This window comes from Diadema setosum, chromosome 19 (genome assembly GCF_964275005.1).
Source record: "Diadema setosum chromosome 19, eeDiaSeto1, whole genome shotgun sequence".
Taxonomy (NCBI): Eukaryota; Metazoa; Echinodermata; class Echinoidea; order Diadematoida; family Diadematidae; genus Diadema; species Diadema setosum.
In genome coordinates this window covers 9,705,644-9,727,936 of record NC_092703.1, presented here as the reverse complement: position 1 = coordinate 9,727,936, position 22,293 = coordinate 9,705,644, and the positions used below count along the sequence as shown (strand labels likewise).

General features: G+C 37.5%; 2 protein-coding genes across 2 annotated transcripts in view; both read left to right on the top strand.

The window, feature by feature from the left end:
• Positions 1–105: 105 nt before the first annotated feature.
• On the top strand, positions 106–12,587 carry LOC140242877 (uncharacterized). The gene is made up of 8 exons (XM_072322623.1): positions 106–130; positions 1,098–1,299; positions 7,408–7,589; positions 8,210–8,344; positions 8,957–9,163; positions 10,234–10,314; positions 11,482–11,603; positions 12,447–12,587. Exons 1-8 carry the CDS (start codon positions 106–108, stop codon positions 12,585–12,587), a joined length of 1,095 nt encoding a protein of 364 aa, XP_072178724.1.
• Positions 12,588–15,703: 3,116 nt separating this feature from the next.
• The window catches only part of LOC140242995 (G-protein coupled receptor GRL101-like), a 44,874-nt gene continuing 38,284 nt past the window's right edge, over positions 15,704–22,293 (top strand). The window contains exons 1-2 of the mRNA XM_072322734.1: positions 15,704–15,782; positions 18,195–18,246. Of these exons, the coding sequence (XP_072178835.1) occupies positions 15,704–15,782; positions 18,195–18,246 (131 nt within the window). The remainder of the gene's footprint in view (positions 15,783–18,194; positions 18,247–22,293) is intronic.

The window sequence follows — 22,293 nt, the reverse complement described above, 5'->3', positions numbered from 1 at the left end:
TCATAGAGTCTGCACAGGCGGAGTAAATTTACTAGGGACATGGTGTAACTACACTTTCACCATAACCTTGTCTTCATTTATCGAGCTCTTGGATTAAAATTTGGGATGGCGACAGCAGACGACACAATTAGTAAGTAAGAATATATTCCCACTCCTCTGGTGTCATTTCAAGTAAGTTAATGAGTTATATACTACATGTACCTGTCTGTATGGGAGTGCTTGCTGCTATAATGTATACAGGCAGGTTGTTTAGTCTCTCTTTCTTTCTTTCTTTTGTGTTTATGAAGACCTGCCTTAGGTAGGCAATTTTCTTCTAAAAATACGTTGATTCTCTGAGCATAAGTTCTGTGTAGATAGGCTAATGGTAGTTGTTTTATAACTAGACAGTATATTATACACCTGACATATTATGTGAGATATAGAGGCGCAATATCTTCTGAAAATAGCAAATATAACGGCATATAATTTTAGAAATTGTGCGAGTGGCTTGGGCGAGTGGCTTGGTCGATTGGCTTACGAGAGGGGAAGAGTAATAATCATTCAGTTATATACATAATTCTATACCATACATATTATGTTCTGTATCAGTTACCAGTCTACGTGGTTTAAACAGCTTTGGTCTGGCCAAGATCTAAAATGCCTTCTAAGTTGTTTTGAATTTGATTGTCTTCGGTGGCTATTTGCAAAAAAAAAAACCCACAACAACAACAACATACTGCCTATCGCATGTGCTTCATATTTCTACATGATGCATGCACAGATTAAGATGTGAAGCATGAAACGATTCCTTCATTAAACACCATCAACGATCACTATTAATACCAACTGACTCTACCCTCACAAACCACACCGCGTCTAACAGTGGCGTCGTGAATACGCTTCTGGCTTTTAAAACAGAAGGTCTGGGGTTCGAATCCCGCCCGGTGAGTTCATCCGCATCCCTCTTGACGCAGGTATAAATGGGTACCTGGCAATGCATGGGTAATCTTGATAACAACAATGTCAGTATAGCCCTCTTATAGGGAGCATGATATCATTAACATCATCTTAAAAAAGGAGGCAGGTGCTCATATTTGATAATTATCTACCGCTAACAGAGGTTTTGGTGACGGGCTCGTCGGGCTACATAGCCACTCACATTGTGAAGCAACTCCTGGAGGCCGGCTACAAGGTTCGAGGGACTGTGAGGAGTCTAACTAACCCAAAGAAGGTGGCACCATTGAAGGGACTCTGCCCCAGTGCTGCCCATGAACTGGAGCTGGTGGAAGCCGACTTGACCAAAACGCAAGGATGGAAAGAGTGAGCTACTCCCAATTATATGATTCGTGTACCCTGTGAGAAAAGCGCTTTTGACTGGTTACAATGTGTTTTAGTGGGTATGTGCGTTTGTGCATGTGTTGTGTGTGTGAGCGGGTGTGTGAGGGTGTGTATGTTTGTGTGTGTTTTCTAAGATTTATAGTTTTATATAACTTTTGCATAATATGGCATGATTTGCAAAAAAAAAGTATGTCAAAAAGAATGTGATTTAGCAGGACAGGTGTTTGTGTAAAAATCAAGCAGATATTGATTAGCTGAAGTTGATGAAGATAACCTTTTCTGAGATTTATGCAGAATTTTATATCGATTTTGTATACATGGTATGATACATGGTATTTTTGTTCATTAGATTATTGATTTCATTGTGATAATGGGCCTGATATAGGATGCAATTCAAATAAGAATTTCATTAAATAGTGTTTTGATGTGAAAGAGAACAATTTTACATAGTAGAGATATACCATCATATTATATTACGATTATTTGATAATGTGGGTTTGAATCTTTTTGAAAAGTATGACGAATTTGGTCTTCCGGAGAGGTAACTATGAGCACGGACGAGATTATGCCGAAAGTTTCCAATAACTTTTCTCCACTGGTATACGCAATACACGGTAGGACCTGAGTAATACACAATCGAACGTCACAATGAGGCACATTGGCTACACGATAGGAAACAAAGCAGGTTTGATATGATATTAGTCTAAAGTACCAACAAGAGGGTTCAAGGTTTAAGTGGTTAATCAAAGTTTTTTTTTTTTTTTTTTTTTTTTTTTTTTACTTCAGTCCAATGGCTGATTATGCAATGCATGGGAGGTGTTTCATGTTTTCATAATCATAGGTAGCTGATTAGTTTAGTTACATGATATGTATGATAGGTAATTGTGGTAGCAGTGATCAGGTTGGGATCTAGGAATTTTCCCTCTTCAAAATTATAGTCCATCAAGAGCAAACACAGTCACGGGAGAATTATCACGCACTTGTTGGCGAAGTGCATATAATTATTTCATTATAGTGGCTGCTGGTACGATAAAATGCTCACAAACAAGGTACGCAGTACGCGACCTCAGGGACAATAGCTCTCTATCGCCGCTCGCTGTGACCGTGGACTTGGACGTCCATTTTATAATCAGGTGCCATTTAGCGCGTCAGGTAGCAGATAATATTTACACAAAATAAAATAGCCCCCGCCCCCGAACATTTTTTTTTTTTTTTTGGGGGGGGGGGGGGGAATGGGGGCGCTGTGGGACCTGGGAGAAGGTCAAGGTCACTGATACCCCCTTCCCTCCGCCTCCACTCTCCTACCCCCCCCCTACACGGGTATTGGTGGTGGTGGGGGGGGGGGGGAAGGGGGGAGGGGCTGCAGCCCCCAGCAACTCTCCTCCCCCGGTTCCGCAGCCGATACACACTTCACACCTATCCCCATTGAAGTATTCACCTTTGGTACACACCAGGCAGCCAGTGGCAGGAAACAGCGCCGAAGGTTGCATTCATCGAACTAAGTTTGTTTGTTTGCTAATGAAACCACACAACACGTAACTAGGCTGATTTGTTGAAACTGAAATTAAGCATTTTTATAGGTGCGTTTTGAATTCGATTAAACATAACTTACAGATATCAAGTGAAATTGTATAATAGTAAATAGGTCAAGTTTATTATGCACTGTACTGGACTAATATACTCCATTAAATCCTAAATTATCAAATTGAATTTGATGTAGCATAACTTACAGACGCCAAAAAAAAAAGAGATAAAAGAGATAATAATGGTGATAACAGAAACAATTAATATTGCATTATTTATATTATTGTCATTGATATGATTATTGAAAATATGTAAATATCTACAATTTGTTATTTAACATTATATACATGTCTTCTGTATATATATACATATCATTGAATAAGAGTTGATTACTTCTGTGGGGCAGGGAAATAGAGTAAATTGATCAATTTGGTACTTGTAAGATTCATTCATATAGCTATAATGAGGTAGTGAAAGATGACATCATTGTCTCATTCAATGAACATCTTCGTTTAAAGTGTATTGCTTGCTGGAGCTAAAGTAACTTTAAAACTTGTCATATGATACTAACAGTATCATGCCAATTTATTTCAATTTTTTTTATACTTCCAGTTAACTTCATGCTAGCATGGAATTTCCAGTTAAACTGCAAGTAGGTCCTACAGTAATTTAGTGCATTCCACCAGAAGAAGTGTGATGATTTCATCTACTTAATTAAGAAAAATAAAATCATTTCATCACAATCATTTTATTGTCATATCATGAATATTAATGTTTTGTGTTTTATGTACACCGCACTTCTGTATTCTGTACAGTTTTTATGGTATATTTTGTAGAGTAACATTTTCCTCTTGCACATCTTGCGTAACTACCAAGATTTGTTTTTTCGACCTTTTACCTGGTGTTACGGCCTTTATTGGAGAGCAATCATTGTAGCATTCGTGAAATTGATGTAAAAACAATTATAACTATGGGTTGGGTCTTCATGTCCGATGATCCATTTTACTTTCGATATTTTATCCACAAATTTGTCAACATTTGCTTCGCATAAATCACGTTTTCTAATAATGTATTCAGGATAAACCCTCTTGCTTTAATTTCCTTCATTTGAATGAAAAAAAAAAAAGGTAAATGGTCACTTATGTCTGCAGCTATGCAGGATCAATCGACCCTTGATAAAATATGATCGAGGTTACTTGAAAAAAATTGTCTAGCAACGAGCTTTTTTTTTGTTGTTGTTGTTATACGAATGGGAAAATAGATCATTGGATACATAGAACTGACAGTAAAAACATCAAAAAAATCATTAACATATAAACAAGTAGAAGAAGTAATAAGACTAATATCAAAATCTACATATATATTTTTATTTACAGCATTTACAATTTTCAAAATTTGGTTTAATGATTCTAAAAAGTGTTAAATGAACAACCTGGAGGTGTTTGAATTACACCAACAATTATATTCTTACGGCCAGTTTTAACTTTAACAAAAGCACTTCGTACAAATTCTGAATTATAGTAATGTCTATTTCAGATCTGTGTATAAAATCTAAATCATTGCTAATAAAAATTTCAACTAAACATCCTCTTCTTTCTTCACCATCATTACAATAAAAATAAAAAACATCAATGTAACAAAAATCAAATTGTCATGTCTCTGTAATCTCTATTGCACTAAATTAAAGGCGTGAAGAAGAAATATGACATAATCAATATGTTTCCAGTGCTTTCGATACTTGTATTTACATGCATACAGGAAAATGTATTACGTTTTTTTTTTTTTTTTTTTCATTTAACCTCAGCTGTTGTAGAGAATGATTGTTTAATTCTTCAGGCAAGTAAAGACATTTATCAATAGTATCACTTCCAGTTTTAAGCAAATCAAATGACAAGCAATATTAGTAAATGCAGTTATATCCATACCAGGGGCGGATCTAGGAATTCCGTCAAAAGGGGAGGCGCCTTTACAAAATTAAAGGAGGCGCCACCCCACCTCCATTTTTTTTTTTACTTTTATTTCTTTTATTTTAGCAAAAAACAAAGAGGGGGCGCGCGCCCGGTGCGCCCCATTTGGATTCGCCACTGATTTACAGTCGTTTGATAGTTATTGATAGAAGGCATATCGAAAATATGACGCTAACCACACATACGCACACACACACACACACACAGTCACACAATCAAACTCAGGCAACAATAGACAAACTAATACACTCATTAAATTTGGTTTTGAAATGATGTATAATGTTGTAAATTGGCTAAAACCAGAAACCATAAAAGTATGAATTACAGACAATGATAGACAAGCTGTACATGTTACAGCATGATCATGATTACGTCTCAGATGGAGGGGGGGTCAGAGCTCCGGATATCTGCGGTTTTCTAGTTTCCTAGTTTCACGACCATTTGAGGCTTTGCACATACTGGCAAATATACTCCCATCCACGTACCATGACGAGGAAACATGTGGATGTTTGGAAATTTGATGGAGGAGATCTCTAACTGTGCTTGGTCAGATCCTCAACTACTATATACAATCCCTGTCTCTTGCAATTTCCGTCTTTGTTTTTTTTTTTTTTAAGAAACTCATGTTTAAATTTGTATGAATGGAGTTTTACAATAACGGGGCATAGTGGAGCCTTCTGTGCAGCACCAGCATACGTGCTGGTATCAGAGGATTGCTGATTTCTTCGTCTTACTCGATGACACCTGCCGATGTCCTGAGGAGAAAAGCGGACATCGAGACGAGAAGCAATGTCGCACACAATGCTGTCAGTAACTTCGTTAGGTTTTTCCTCGACGCCAAGGATCCTGATGTTGTTTCTAAGCTTATATTATTCAAGATGATTCTGCGACGTGAAGTGTAAGGTCAGGTTTCGCTAGTGATCTCAACATTTTGCTTTTGAAGCCTGCTGGTTGTTTTGGAGGGTTTTTTTTTTTTGTTTTGTTTTTGTTTTTTGTCGAGAGGAAACTCCAGTTCGTGTAGGGATGCCAACCTCTCATCCAAGATTTCTCGAAAGCATTTCTCTCTCCTCTACATGTGCTGATAAAACTTCAGTGGTTCTTTTTTCTTTCCATCGCCCTCCCAACAGCAGACTCAGCAACACTCTCAATACGACTTAGAAGGGCATGGGTTTCAAGGTCACTATCGGCAGAGGGCGCAGGCTTGTTTCCGATGCCATTTTCTGGTTTCGTTTGAGGTTCTGTTGCTTCCACGAGTATCTGGCATTTTTTCTTGTTTCCGTATAAAGTTCTGAATTGGTAGAGTAGTTCAGCTGATCATACAATAATAATGTAGGATATAAAAAATGTTACGTACGTCTTGCACAGAATAAACATTCACTGTGGGCCCATAGAAGTACGGGTAAGACAGTCAGACAGATAATTAATTAGGTGGGACTAGGCAAATGTCGATCCTGCCTTAGCATTTTTACGACGGACAAGGTTACTTCGAAATTCAGCTTAAAAATGGCATGCATAATGATTCTTGGTTTCTGGTTTAAATGTGAATGCTTAAAGGTCCAGTTTACCTTTGGGGGCAGTGATTTAAAATTGTTTTCAAAATATCACATTTGATGCATATGTGTAGGTCTGTTGTATCACAAAACATCCTACCATATAAATTTTTCGCAATAAAGACTAAAATACAAGGAGATATCAGTATTGTTCTCAGCAAACCATAGCTGTAGACGGCTTAGTCTGGAAACATCTTTATATAACTCTTGTTCACATTTTGTGTATAACAATACTTAACATCGATTATACCGATTCAAATTTTTACAGTGGTTATTTCAATGCCTTACTCACATTTTAGGACTATTTTAAAGCACTTATGCTGGGTTTTTGTTTCATCTGCAAATTATTATGCCTTTAATCAGACTACATATCAAATATAGGAGGTAAGATACATATTGGATAAAACAATTAAAAATTTACCGTTTTCCGTACTCCTTTAGACTCTACACTGCACTACGGGTCCAAAGTCCAAATAAATTTTCAATAATGAAATTGTTTTGGGAATAAACCGTCTACAGTTATGGTTTATTGAGAAAAATTTTGACTTCTCCTTATATCTTAAGTTCTATTGCGAAATGTTTGTATGTAGGATGTTTTGTGATACAACAGACTTAACAGATGTGCATCATAAAATGTGATAACTGCTCCCAATGGTAAACAGTACCTTAAAAGTACAGTTTACCTTTGGGAACAGTGATTTTAAAAAATTTCAAGTTCTCACATTTGATGCATATATGTACGTCAGTTGTATCACAAAACATCTTATCATATAAAAATTTTGCAATAAAACCTAAAATATAGGGAGATATCCCTGTGTTTCTCATTAAACCATAACTGTAGACGATTTAGTCTAGAAACAATTTAATTATAACTATTGTTCACATTTCGTATATTCAACAATACTTAACATTGATTATACTGCTTCAATTTTTTACATTGGTTGTTTCTATTCCTAATGCTTATTTAAGAACTATTTTGAAGCACTAAAGCTGGGTTTTTGTTTCATCTGCAAAAGGTAAATTATGCCTTTAAAACGTGCCTCTTTCAGAGCCGTCCGAGGGTGCACGCACGTCCTGCACACCGCCAGCCCCTTCCCCTCACAAAATCCGCGAGACGACGACGAAATTCTGAAACCGGCCGTAGAGGGCACGCTCACTGTACTCCAGGCGTGCGCAGACGTTGGCGGAGTTCGGCGGGTGGTGATCACGAGTTCTTGCGCTGCGGTCACTGGTACGAGAAAAATAATGTTGTCTCCACCATGGTTCCGCCAGATCACTGTTTGCAGATGAGGACTTCTTTCTTTGTCTCAGTCAGTGACATCAATTACAATACGTAAATGTCTCTATACTTCAACGTTACATCAAAACAATATGACTAACTGCGATAAATATGTATCACGCGCAACGTATTTTGAATGATGATCATTGAATGCGCTTCACTTAAAATGCAAAAATATCTAAGCCTTTGTTTTGCCATGAGTAATACCTTTTTTTAATTGGAAAATTCAGTGGACAATTCCCTCGGTACTTGATAAAAGAATAAAACAAAACGAAGCAGCGTTTGTATCTAAAGTAAACTAATCTCACAGTCAAGTATCAATGCATGTTTAATGACGTTTGTATAATATATGCGGATTTTTTTTTTTCGGTGGGGAGGGGATGTTTGTCAGTCATTCAAGAAGCTAAGCCAGAAATTACCTGGCATGATATCTCCTCGTTGTTGTTGTTGCTGTTGTTGTTGTTGTTGTTGTCGTCGTCTTGTGTTTGTGTGTGTGTGTGTGTGTTTGCCTTCTTTTTTTAATTGGTTACTGATTGAGAATATTTTGTTTTGTTTTACTTTCTAAACCACAGACATGGTCAATCCTAAAGGAACAGTACTTGACGAGAGCAGCTGGAGAAATCTCGACAGCCCACTCAAGGATACGTACGGGAAGAGCAAGGCTTTGGCCGAGAAGGCTGCCTGGGACTTTGTCGAGAAGCTGCCAGGTGCGAGCTTAACACAGTCAGCCTCTCCGAAGTTGATCTCGCATACGTTGAAGATTGGCTAAGTCGAAGAAAGATTCTAACCCGCATGGATACTGACATGTTATGAATTCTGTTGTGGAATTCGAATTCGAGAATTTTCCTTAGCTCTCGTGGGATTTGATTAGGGAGAGGTTGACTGTACCATTTCTTCTCTATCGAGAATTAAGGAAGCACATTTCCTTGTATCTTTGTCACACAACTAGGACATTCAAAACAATCGCACATGGGAAGTTTGCCATTGGCGCAAGTATAAATTGATGACAGAATATATTCGATTTTTAGATGTACTTTTGAAGTCATTCATTGACGGAATCCAGTTCTAGATATGTTGTCGCAATCTTATCCAATCTTATAGTGACATAAACCGCAGAATACGAGAAATATATTATCTATAATTATTGTTCAAAATTTGCACATCATGACCTAGCTGTTGATCCTTCATAGTATAAAGTTTGGGGACACAGCCTGACTGAAAATGTAAAATAAATAGATCATATTTTGACAGTTTAAAACCAAACCAATACCTTAAGATGTCAAATTGTAAAATTGTTGCCGCAATCTTTCCTGTGCCAGAGGGATCCAAATTTGAGCTGGCCACCATCAACCCGTCCCTCGTTCTGGGACCCGTGCTGTGTGGTACTCCCGGAACCAGCGTGGATATCATAAACAGGATCATGGAGCGAAACCCACCCCTGCTCCTCAGGTTCAACTTTCCCGTCTGCGACGTGCGCGACGTGGCCAGAGCCCACGTCGTTGCCATGACACTGCCAGAAGCGGCGGGTGAGTCCGTACATGGATAGGGATGTCCAGGACGGGTGATGTTTCGTAGTTCCGAAGGTTCGTCAATCCGAAAATGAAGTAAGGTTCGTTAATTGCGAAGATTCGTTCGTACGCACCTTCTTTCCATATTTTTTTTTAAACTGACGAACCTTATTTAATTGTTCGGATTAACGAACCTTCGGCATAACAAACCTTATTTCATTTTCGGAATTTTCACAGACCTTCGGAATATCGCACCTTGGGAATAACTTCACAAAAAAAAAAAATACGACAAATATTCGTATTAGCAAACCTTATGTCATTTTTTGGATTGGGGGACAAGTATAGGAAATATGTGTGCAATAATTCGGAATAATGAAACTTCAGAAGAGTGAACATCACCATCTGGGACACATGGCACGTAAGTGTATGCCAGAGGAGACATATATAAGACAAAAGAAATGAAATTGGAGGGAGGAAACATGTAGGTAGTTATAATGCCGAAATCATGACAATTTTAGCAGGCATATGAAGTTACTCATTTATATTGGGTTTGAAAGCAACCGTTGTCAAGTGGCTGATGAGATCTTTGGCGCCCTCACGTTAAAAAAATATAAGATCAAGAAGACCTCCCATCAAACTTCAAGACTATCAGCGTAGACAAACGTAAGTGGGAAAATGATGATAATATAAATTTCATTTGGTTACGTAAGTGATTAATCAAGATTGTTGCAGATTAAAAGCTTATTATGTAGTATCTTTTCGTGCTCAAGTTGGTTGTCTCCTGTTTTCACCATTGCGTTTGTGAAAAACTAGTGTAAGTAAAAGCCTAACAGAACTGTAAACGAAGTTGATCCTTTGTTGTGATGACCTTAAAAGAATGATGTTTGAGAGTCAACAGGGAAAAAACAACTTTAAAACTTTTGTTGTGGTTGCAATAGAGTTTTGAATCTATTCTAAAACGTTATTAGCTTGACAGACGTTATCTATACAGCAGTCGATCGCTCTCCCTTTCCCCCTCCCCATTCTCTCTGTGCTATGTATATCTATATATCTGTATATCTTTCCCGCTGTTCTTGATCAACTGACAGGTCACCGGCACATCGTGTCTCCCTACACACTGTGGTATTCGGAGATGTCGGATATTCTTGCCAAGGAATTCAGGGACAAAGGTAAAGGGGTCCTATTTTGCTTTACTCGTTTTGCGATTCTGTTCTCGAATAACCGCGTGACAATGTTTTATCGACAAGACAACAGCAACAGCAATTCAATAGGTTTAACATCTTCAATCATAGCTTGCAAATGCTTGACTTTATGATTGATATAACAATAATATATTGCAATAAACGAATGTCAGATAACTCGTTATTCATTCAAATAAAGGTCACATGGAAGTCAATTTGACGCGCCGATATCTTATTTATTTCCTTGTCTGAAGATGTCCGTCATTTAGGTGAAAAAAGTAAACTCTGTGTTTTATCAAAAGCAATACATGAAGTATTGACAGTCAAATATCACCCCCCCCCCCAAAAAAAGAAAAAAAAAAGAAGAGGAAATCGTTAACTAAGATGTGACATTGGACAATTCTTGTTGCTCTGTTCCAAGAAGCATGGTTTCCCACATTTTACGCCGAAGTTTATCTGGGCCCTGTTTCATAAAGTTGTTCGTAAAGTTACGAACGACTTACGAGCGACTGGTGATCAGTTCTTGTGGTGAATTATTGAAATTCTAGTAAGTATAGCACATCGCAACTGATCACCAGTCTCTCGTAAGTTGTTCGTAACTTTACGAACAGCTTTATGAAACACCCCCTGGTGTCGTTTAATTTCTTTCTTGGAGCTTGAACTGTGAGAGAAATTTCGACTGCAAACATTTACGCTATATGAGCACCAAGGGCGTAAATTGTTACTTCTTCTGATCCCTAGCATAACTTGAATAGGCATTTTTGTCAATTTAACATTTGAATGGACCGTGAATTTTACCAGAATCAACGCAGTAAGGTGTTATAGAAAATTTCATTCTACTCATCTGTCCAGGGACACTTTCTTTGTAACGTTATATTGATGGGAATAGGACAATGTACAAACTGATTCTCAAATACCAACAATATTTCGTCAAACCGTTGTCAGAATACACTCTGGATTGAATAGTTAATGGTTCGATTTGAGAAAGTTGAGGAACCAGCGGGTACGTTACACTGGCCAAAGTATAACGTGTAAAGATTTACACGTGTATACAGCTCATTATGTATCAAGTTGTAAAAGTCTACCAACATGCATATTGCACCAGAAAACCAGGAGAGTGACTGACAACTTTGCGCGAACTCATCGAACCCACAGGTTATAAACCTCCGACGACTACGGCCCCGAAGCTCCTGCTCCAGGTGGCCAGCGTGTTCGACCGGGCCCTCAAGTACGCAGTCGCACTCATAGACTGCCAGACAGAGTTCAAGGACACCAGGGTGAGAATGCCGTCTCCATGGTGATTACTATCAGTCTGACGACTATTGATGACGGTGGTGATGGCAGTGGTGGTGGTAGATGTTGGTGGTGTTAATGGTGTTGGCGGCGGTGTTGGTGCATGGTGGCGGTGGTGGGGTATATTGATGGTGTTGGTGTAATATGTTGGTGGTGTTGATGGTGTTGATGATGTTGATGGTGGCGGTGATGGTGGTATATTGATGGTGTTGGTGCATGGTGTTGGTGGTGTTGGTGTTGGTGGTGGTATATTGATGATGTTGGTGCATAGTGAGGGCGGTGAGTTGGCTCAGTCGGTAGCGCGTCTGCCTCACGATCACGCGGCCCGGGTTCGAACCCGAGTTTGGACTGAGCAATGTTGTGTGTGAGCATACCGTCCCCTCTAGCAAGAGGCAAAAACACTCTGTCCCTCGGATAGGACATAAAATGGAGGTCCCGTGTATGAGAGAGCAAAAATTCATGCACGTAAAAGATCCCGCTTCATTCATTCATCGCAAAGAGCAGGGTGTTTTAACCCGGTGAAGTGGTCCCCCACCTCCAACTGGACCCCATGGAAGACCAGCTTAACGTAGCTGAATATGGGCTATCCAGCCATCTTCTCAGATGGAAAATGAACAAACAAACAAGTGTTGGTGGTGTTGGGGTGGTGGTATATTGATGGTGTTGGTGCATGGTGTTGGTGGTGTTGGGGTAGTGGTGGTGTTAGCGGTATTGGTGGTGTTGATGGTCGTAATTATATCAATATCACTGAATTTCTGTGTTTAAATACTGCCCCGTTGTTGTTTTTTTTTCAGTGATTTACTTCTCTGTTTATGTATGTATTGCAGCTTCGACAGGTTCTCGGTATTACCCCATACGAACCCAAGGACTCCCTGATCGACATGGCCTACTCCTGCATCGAAAGGGGGTTCATCGTCCGCAAGAAGGGCTACTTCAACCCAAATGCACAAGGGGCAACCTCGAATTAGAAGGTGAATGAGACAATGACCAGTTCTGAAGCGGAGCGCGCCAACGGGGAACAAGAACTGACAGTCTTAATTTCAATTAATTTTCGTCGCCGTCTCACTCACACCTCTTCTGTGTAGTATTATATTGATTTTACTGGAAGAAATCGTGAAACTTGGCCTTATAATGGGTAATGTCTCTGGAAGAAGATAAAAAAAAAGTCTCTGACAAATAGCTCCCAAGATACAGAATAGTTTCGAATATTGTATTATATAGAATTTATATCCACTACATGCAGGGTTTTATCAGCAAACTAGACGAATTGTTATGATGCATATGGTTATCATAAATGCTGTATATAAGAGCAATCTTTCAGTCATGCTGTATGGAATTACAATGTTTAGAAGTGTATACAACTTGTGCCTACATAGTTTTATCATGGCATTTATGAATCGGTGATGTGTGGTCGAGATTCATGTGTGTAAATGTGTGTGTGTGTGTGTGTGTGACAGTGTGCGTGTGTTTGGGTGTGTGTGTGTGTGTGTGTGTGTATGTGTGTGTAGGTGCGTATATGTGTGTTTATTTCCTGAATGCCTTTGAAAAATAAGTCAGACATTTACCCCCGCTGGTATTCATCAAAAGTGAACGCAACATTTGGGGAATCGAGTATTCAGCGTCATCTTGAGTGAGTGTCACGAACGCCATATGGGTATTAAAATCATTATTTACCATTAAGTTTGCAGATAAAACAAAAACCCAGCTTTAGTACTTCAAAATAGTTCTAAAAGGTGAGTTAGGGATAGAAACAACCAATGTAAAAATCTGAATTAGAATAATTGATGTAAATTATTTTTAAATGTACAAAATATGAACAATAGTTAAAATGTAAACCCTCTACAGTTATTGTTTAATGGGAAAATAGTGATATCTCCTTATATTTTAGGCTTTATTACGAAATTGTTATATGGTAGGATGTTTTGTGATACAACTGACCTACACATATGCATCAATGATGTGATATCTCGAGCATTTTTTTAAATCACTGTTCCCAATGGTAAACAGTTTAAGATGGTTGCATACATTGTAAATCCCGTGTAATTGTAAATTTTGTAAATTTTAATTTTCATTCTAAATTTTAATCACGTGTTAATGCAGTAAACTCTAAACCAGTACTACAAAACATGTTCTTATTGTCCAACAGGGAATTGTAGTTCGAAAATTCAAAGGTCATTGTTGACTCTTTGTCGTCAAATGAATTCGATTCAAACTCAAATCAATTCAAATCTATTTCATTTTGAGACAAAAATACATCAATGCATATCGCTTTTTTTTTTCGTTGCAGAGAATAAAGTAAACAAGACAATGTGAAATGAAGAGTACTGATATACAACAATAGTGGAACCTTATATTAATTATACTTTGTCATGGATACAAAAGTGATCAAAGTGAAGTAAACAATGATAACATGCAATTTACGAAAAATCTAGGGGCCCAATGAAAAGACAAAGAAATGTTTGTAGAATGTAGGGCCCTCTGGGGGTAAAGAACATCTAATAGAAGAATAGTTTGAAACTATAATAATGTTTATGTTGAATCATCAGCTATGCCGAGCCACTTTCTTGATCATCCTTGTTGAGATTCTTCATTATCAGCTAGTAGGCATTAGTATTTACATCTACATTTGCAATCACAAATATGCCATATTGCTGTGCTTCTGTGTTTGTTTGTTTGTTTTTTCTTCTGTCCTTTCTGTCTGTCCTGTAATGTCTGTCCTGTTTTGAATTTCTGTATATTTTACTTTGGTAATTCAGAAAGTCAACGTTTTGGGTCGATTGCATGAATTTTCACGGCATACAAGCACTGCTCTTTAGAGGACCCCTCATTTTTTTTCTCTAATGCAACAAAAGTCTGGTTTAAAACTATGTTTACATCTGTACATGCTGTCAATTCTTAATCATTTTGCATTATTACTTTGCAGTCAAATATTGTGAAATCAAGATCATATCTAATTCTCTTATGTTATGTTTTGTGCAAGAAAAAAAAAATGAGAATATATTGGATTGATTTGAACACGCGCGGATCATTAGAGGGCTACAAATTACAAAGTATTCAAAACTAAATAAATCCCATGAGTTTGACACCAGGTAAAAACATCCCACGAGTTCGACAGATACAACACGGGGCTTAATGTGTCGGTCTCGTGGGTCTTCTTTAGTGTCGAACTAATAGGCTGTATGACTCGTGAGCTGTATAACCATGGCCCCATGGTATACCTCATGGGCTGTATGACTCGTGAGCTGTATAACTCGTGGGCCGTATGACTCGTGGGTTTCTGTCTCGTGACTTGCACCCCTTATTATGGTTCCGCAAATGGTACTCTTCGTTAAATTTTGTCTCTACTTCCATTGGAAAAAGAAAATAAATGTCTCTATACTTATTACCCCTTTTTGCAGTTGTTTTGTAATTTTCTTTTTTTATGTTCATGTAGTTATTTACTTGGAGGAGGTGGACGGAGTTGGCGTCGAGGGTTAGTTCATACCGATGAATTAACAATTGACATTATGTGCCAATTACCCATGACCTTGTTCTGAAAAAAAGAAAAAAGAAAACAATGTTTATATATTATGTTATTATCGTGTGAGTGCATAATTGTGTGTGTGTGTGTGTGTGTGTGTGTGTGTGTGTGTTTAAAAAAACAAATAGCGGATTTCGTTTCCTTGGTTAAAAGAGTTACAATGTAAGTTTGACATTAGTTTGCACAATGTTGGTGTTACTGCATTTTGTTCTTAGTGTAAGATTGACGTTATTTTGTACAATGTTTGTGTATAATGCAGTTTGTCTTTGTATGTTTTGTTTTTGTTTCTGTGAACGTTTCTGTTTCTGTGATATGAAATTGAACGAAATTCGAATAAAGAATTATCAAAAAAAAAAAGTGACAAAGAAAGTGCAGACCCAGATAGTCTTATGAAATACTCCCCCTCCCCCCGGGAAAAAAGTACGCCCCAGGCGGATATCATCATTTCCTTTTGGGTGTCGTCAGAAACCAGTTCGGTGAATATCGATGTTATATACCTCATTATTCCAACCAATCGATGTCTCGCACACTTGTCGTTTAACCGTCAGCGTGTGACATCGCGAAATGGATGGTGCCGTGATCTTTGGATCCCTGCTGGTGATCATGATGGGCTTGCTGTCCGCATGCCTCGCTTCCTTGACAGGTGGGTTAAGGGTTTGATCGCAAAATAAATTAACTCCATTCTCTTTAATTTGTAGTATTTGCGATTAAAGTCGTTAAAAATAACAAATGAAATAAGAAAATAAGAAATATTCTTACTCATTACTCCAAGAATGTTCCTTGTAATGTAAACAAGTAAGGCATGACTGGAAAGGTTTTTATTTTCCGTATCTGATGCTGGATTTTAAAATGCTTGATGATAGCGCTTAATCCGTGTTTCGATTAAACTCTTCATGTCTTCTCTACATCACATCTATTTCGAACATTTAAGAAACAAAAACTGTCCAAATCTTAAAATAGCCAAAAACCATTAACCGCATGTTTCGCTAAAGCTGCTTTCCCACTTTCGTGCAATCCGTTACGAACGCCACGATTGGCCATTCGTAACTGATTGAGGGAGTTTTGTTCAACTCATCTTAACTTTTTAACGTTTGGATACGAGGTAATGGGAGTCAATACACGGGTTCGTACGAGTTGGTACGCTTGGATGCGATATGATCACGATTGATCTATTTCGAGCAATGCAATCCGTCACGACTTGGTCTCCCGTTCAAATACGATCCGATATAGGATTTTCCTGATTGAGTGCACAATTGGTACCGATCTATTAAACACGACCGTTACGATCGGGATCCCCGATTTGGTAAGTGCAGCTACGTTCTTATACGTTCCAATACTACTACCGCAAACCGATGTGCTCTGTTGAGATATGATACGATTATCTTTCACGCTCGTGATCGAAATCAACTACCATTAGAGCTACGATTGAACCCGAATGGGAATATTATAGTCCGGCTGACAATGGATTTCATTGTTTCCCTAAAATTCTGCAGAGTAATTACAACGCACAACCATTGATGATGGTAAGGGTGACAAGTTGAGGATGATGACAACTCGACATTTACAGTATTGCGAAATACTACTACATTATCATCAGATCATTAGATCACATCATTGCCCCCTCCCAATTCCCCCCCTCCAAAGAAAAACCACCAGAATTTTAAGACAAATGTTTACACCTTCCTCTGAAATAGATGTAGGAATATAATTAAGGATGAAATGGAATTTAAAAGGAGGATGGTATCTTTTTGTATGCTAACATAATAATGATAATGAATGGTTAATATACCCTCAATTAATAAGAAATTTGGCCGAATTGATAGTATTGCTTATGTGTTTAATTTCATATTCGCATTGTAGTGTATCATAATGCCTTCTTTTTTTCAAAATGTCTATCTCATGTCTATCTCCCTCCAGTTCTCTTACACATTAATGATTAATAATGCAATTAGTGATAACATTTAAATAAAAAATCGATAAATATGATTTTTTTTTTATGCAAACAAAGAAAGGAAGCTCAAGAGACGTCAACAGAGTGGAGTAAACTTGCAAAAGAAGAGGACAAGTTTGGGACAGTCCATTCTCAACTTCCAAATTATAAACATCAGTGACTTTTACACGCACGATGCTGGAGTCGCCCAGCCATCTAAACGGATCGCATATTTATTATCTTATGACTTTATTTAAAAACAATTATGGCGCTTAAGATGTTTTGCTTGGAATGATTCTGCAATGCACTTCAAATCAAGATCGCCGGGCGGGTCTTGGTTTAAGGACCTGGGGTGATATCAAATCTCCGGTCTTAATTTAGATACACTTGTCTGGTTTGTAATTGATCCTTACCACAAAGTATATTTGCGGCACTTCTCCCCATTGTTGCTCTTTAAGCCCTTATGACTGAAATGTGATGGCATAGGTTCCAGCAAATAAATTTAATGTAGGGCTAAATTGCGCACATGTTAGACAGGACAGGAAATTGACGATTGTTCTTCAGATAGACTGTTCGGGACGTTTCTTTTTCTGGAGTGAGCTCAGTGTTAAAGATATCTTAATGTTTTTATCACAGATAAGTATCATTATCTTATAGCTTCGCCCTGCTGGGAAGAACACAGTGTCCCACAGTGTGAAACACCATGTGAAACACAGTGTGGACACATTGTGAACACATTGTGAAATCTGTTCGCATTGTTAAATTCGAACGTTTTAACATTGTGGACACATTCTCAATCATTAGTTCACAGTGTGAAACCGAATGTTACTTTGTGAACACTCTGTGAAAAACCACACCACAGTGTGAAATCATCTTCACACTGGCAAATTCGAGCGTTTTCACATAGCCAACAATGTGAACACACTGTACGACGCTGTGTTCTTTCCAGCAGGGTCATTACAGCACAACAGGAAGAGACGAAAGAGGAGGCAACCCTGTAGAAAAAATATTATGAAAAGAAGCATGTATACATAGTTCAGAAAAAGAGAGAGGTTTTTTTAGAGCACCAGCGACAGAATCGTCCATATCCTCAATCTTTATCAAAACTCTTCAATTGATATTCAGATCTGTGTCCGGTTTGGCAGCCAGTGTCAGATAGTAAGCAATTTAACTGCACGTGAGTACCTCAAATGAAATAAGTACCGGTAAGTGTTGCACTCGGCAAATGCTCCAATGTGTTCTTGCTTGTCTTTTTTTAACCCGTTTGTATCAAAGTTTTTTTTTTCTTTGAGAACAAAGTATCTGGGAAAGTAATGCCCTTTGTCCGATTCCGATGCCTCTTTTATAAACTGTATGGATGGTAGTATATATCAACAAAGAAGGAAAATAGTAAAAGCGAGCCGGATCATCATGATCATCAGTGCCATTTTTCTTTTCTTAGTTTCACTTGGTTACATTAATGAACGATGAATCGCTTGAAATAAAATGTTCAAACAAAAATAAACAAAGAAATGAAGGAACCTCAGAGCTATGAAAGATTCTACTTGAAAATGCATGTGAATTAATTGTTTGTTCTTTCTGTCAAGTTGTAAACTATTTAGGACCACTGTTTTTACATTACTCTCTTTTTTATAACAGTGAATATCATTTTTTTTTTACACACTATCTTCCTTATAAATAATAGTAAACGTGTTTAACTCGCTGAGATTTTGATTTACACCATTTAAGTACAAAAATCAGATGCACTGTTCAAATTTCACTTATTTTCGATACAAAGACATAATGACAACAATCAAGGTAGACGTAACGATTAGTAGTTGAAATTATTTAGAGCAATCGGAATCAAATGCGCTGGAGCAATACTTTATAAAGTAGCGTAATCTCCGGCGCATTTGATTCCGATTGCTCTAAATATCTTTAAGTCCGATTGCTCTAAATAACTTCAAGTAGCGTAATCTCCAGCGCATTTGAATTCCGATTGCTCTAAATGATTTCAGTTACTAATCGTTACGTCTACCTGGATTGTAGTCATTGTGTCTTTGTATCGAAAATAAGTGAAATTTGTCCTGCTCCGTGATCTTTATTGGTATTTATGCATGATCATCAGTGCCATATTTTTTTTACGTCTACCTGGATTGTTGTCATTGTGTCTTTGTATCGAAAATAAGTAATTATTTGTCCTGCTCCGTGATCTTTATTGGTATTTATGCAGAGGTAGCTTGAACGCCAGCGTATCAACAATAGACCGAGGGGCATTGCGAGAACTCATCGGGGTGAAAACTATGTATGTTCAGAAAGTCATTCCTTTTACAAGTTTGTCGTTAACTTCCTTGAAAGTTTAACAGCATCGGGCCGGTGTTCATTCTAATCCTATTGAAGTCAGATCTTTAGTAACTTGACCGTTTTTTTCAACCAAGTCAAAACATATAGTAAAAGTCAGTATTTCAATTGCTCATATAGGTAATTATTTCACTGCAAAAATAGAATGAATTCCTTGTAGAATCGAATCCTATTTGCAATGTCCAGTCAATCACAATTGGTGAAATTAATTGCTTATATAAAGGAGAATGAAACCTCAATACATGTTGATTGAGTGAATGCAACAATGTTAGTAAAATACATCAGTGAAAAGTTTGAGGAAAATCGGATGATCCATTCAAAAGGTTTTTTTTTTTTTTTTAATTTTGGTGACGAGACCGTTTGATCAAAAGACTATTGCAGATCATGACATCACTCACATATGCACTACGATATAAAGAAAATATAAAGAATATTCAACATATTATTCACTTTTGTAGCATAATGTGAGATCAGTCGACTTATCTCTTAAGTCATTTCATTTCATTTCATTTTTATTTCATTTCCGGCCAAAGCATATAATATGACAATTTCATATAAACAAATTAAGTACAATGTAACTTTGACATTTCCAAATGAAATTTAGATACACGTCATTTGTCTACATGAATCAATAAACATACTAGTTGAAGAAATACATGGGCAGAATGTGACTGAATCATAACAAAGAAAAGGTCGGAAATGGAGGGGACTGCTAAAACATTATTATTTGCAGTAGTCTTCTAATCCAGCGGTCTCGTCGCCAAAATTTCAAAAATTCATAACTTTTGAACGGATTTTCCATTTTCCTCAAACTTTCACTGATGTATTTTACCAATATTGATGCACTGACTCAATCAACATGTATGTTTGTATTTCATCATCCTTTGTATGATAGAAATGAAGGAAATTAAAAATAAGTATACAATTTGGAGAAATGACACAACATGTGAACAAATTATTTCGTTTCATACGTAGGACTGCCTGAATAATTGATTATCACTGGCAATATCAGCAAGTACTTTCCTGGTATATGGAGAATAAACTTATGTTTCCTATCGAATAGTCCAGCAAAGATGAACAGTCGGATATTGGTTTTTAATAATTTTGCCAGTCTGATTATATAAACTGATATAGTTAAAGTCCTATTTGATATAAGAATACGACTATTACTGTAAATCTACCAAGTCTATCAAAATAGTACTTATTCTGTTAAGAAACTAATTTGATAAGCCCCCTTCCCCCGGCAGACTTTTACAAGAGCGTGCATTCAGTGCAGTATACAGGTAAAGGCGATGATTTGAAGTGTACACCTATCTTATCTCAAACTGTTTTCCTCTATTTTAATCCACATGAGGGTTGTTAGAGTGAAAAACCCTACAGAAAGCCTGCACAATATTAGTATTTTAGTCTATATCATGTTTATTGTTTATGTGATTTTTTTTCCCTTTGTTCTTTCTATTTCCATTCAATAATCGTGTTTTTAAAAAAAAAAGCTACCTAAGCAACAACGACATCAAAGTAATCGAACAGGGCGCATTTGACGGACTTGGTGGAAGTCTCACAGCACTGTGAGTACGGAGAAGTTGATTCATAAAAGAAAACAAAGTTTGTTTGTTTGTTTTTTGAAGGAATAAAAACTTAACGATACTACATACAAAAATTAGCGTTACTTTGTAATTTTCTCCTCCATTATGTCTACGATCTCATTAGGCTCTCCGAGACATAGGAGCGGTGGTAACTGATATATCGTAGGCCTACTCTGTCTACACATTTTTAAATCAATGTAGTGACCACCAAGGCCTGGTAAATAATTACAGCCGTCAAGAGATATTTGATATTGTTAATGTCATGGAAAATATCAACACGCCTCAAAGAGAGAGAAAAAGGAGAATTTCCCATATATGATTTGTTTTCCTTTCTCTATTTTGTTGCAGCCGTATAGGAACGGGCTTGTATGTTGAAAGTGGATGTTTACGAAAGTATGAAATTATCATTCAACTCAGTGACTGGATGATTTTTTTTTTATCCAAACGACATGTACATGTGCTAGCTCATTGCAATTGAATATGTACAGCTGATATATAGAAGTTAAAGGACCAAAAGACCGAATTCATTGTTTATGTGTTTGCTTTATCCTTAAGTTAAGCGCTCCCTCTTTGAAATCGGCAATGTCATGACATATTGTATGAGTTTATAATATCTTCTTTCCCAGGATCACCAGGATTATACACAGTAGGTGTCGCATTTGATTCCGTTATGAAAATGGACAAGCATGTTACATCATTGTATTTCAGTTTTATAATATATCACGTACATTAGGCCATAAAGGCATACGGACAAGTTGTCCTGACCCTTATGTGCACGCATCTGTCCAGGCCCTAATATGAATAAGGAAGCATGTCCGTTTGCTGTTCGGACGCTCATATTTACGCGTCTAGACATGCCATGTATAAATAAGGAAGTATATCGGCATGCTGCCCATGTATTTATATCTGAACGATGTAAATTTCTTACTTTTAAAAAAAAAAAAAATCATGGCCGTTGAAATTCTGCACCTCCAACGAGCTCAGAACCGAGCGGGAAAGTTTTTTTTTTTTTTTTTTTTTTTTTTTTTGTCAGGTTGGCAAACGCGAGCATGTCACTGGTCTTCTTGATGCGTTATACGCCGGTGCACTAGAAAGGAAAACTATTTTTAGAATGATTTCGCTGTCTTGTAATAAAGTGTATCCATCAAAACTCATCTCCTTATTGGTGGGTGCACGTCACGAGTCCAACACCCACGAGTCATACAGCCCACGAGTCCGACGCTATATTATAGACAAACAAGGCCCACGAGACTGACGTTGCATCACGGGCTTAATGCACGCAGTCAATATAATTTTAC

What these genes read in the sequence shown, in the direction of transcription:
- LOC140242877 (XM_072322623.1), top strand. Translation starts at nt 106, where the DNA reads ATGGCGACAGCAGACGACACAATTA. An exon ending in TTCTTGCGCTGCGGTCACTG is followed by an intron (nt 7,590 to 8,209) that starts GTACGAGAAAAA and finishes TCTAAACCACAG; the next exon opens with ACATGGTCAATCCTAAAGGA. An exon ending in CAAGGAATTCAGGGACAAAG is followed by an intron (nt 10,315 to 11,481) that starts GTAAAGGGGTCC and finishes TCGAACCCACAG; the next exon opens with GTTATAAACCTCCGACGACT.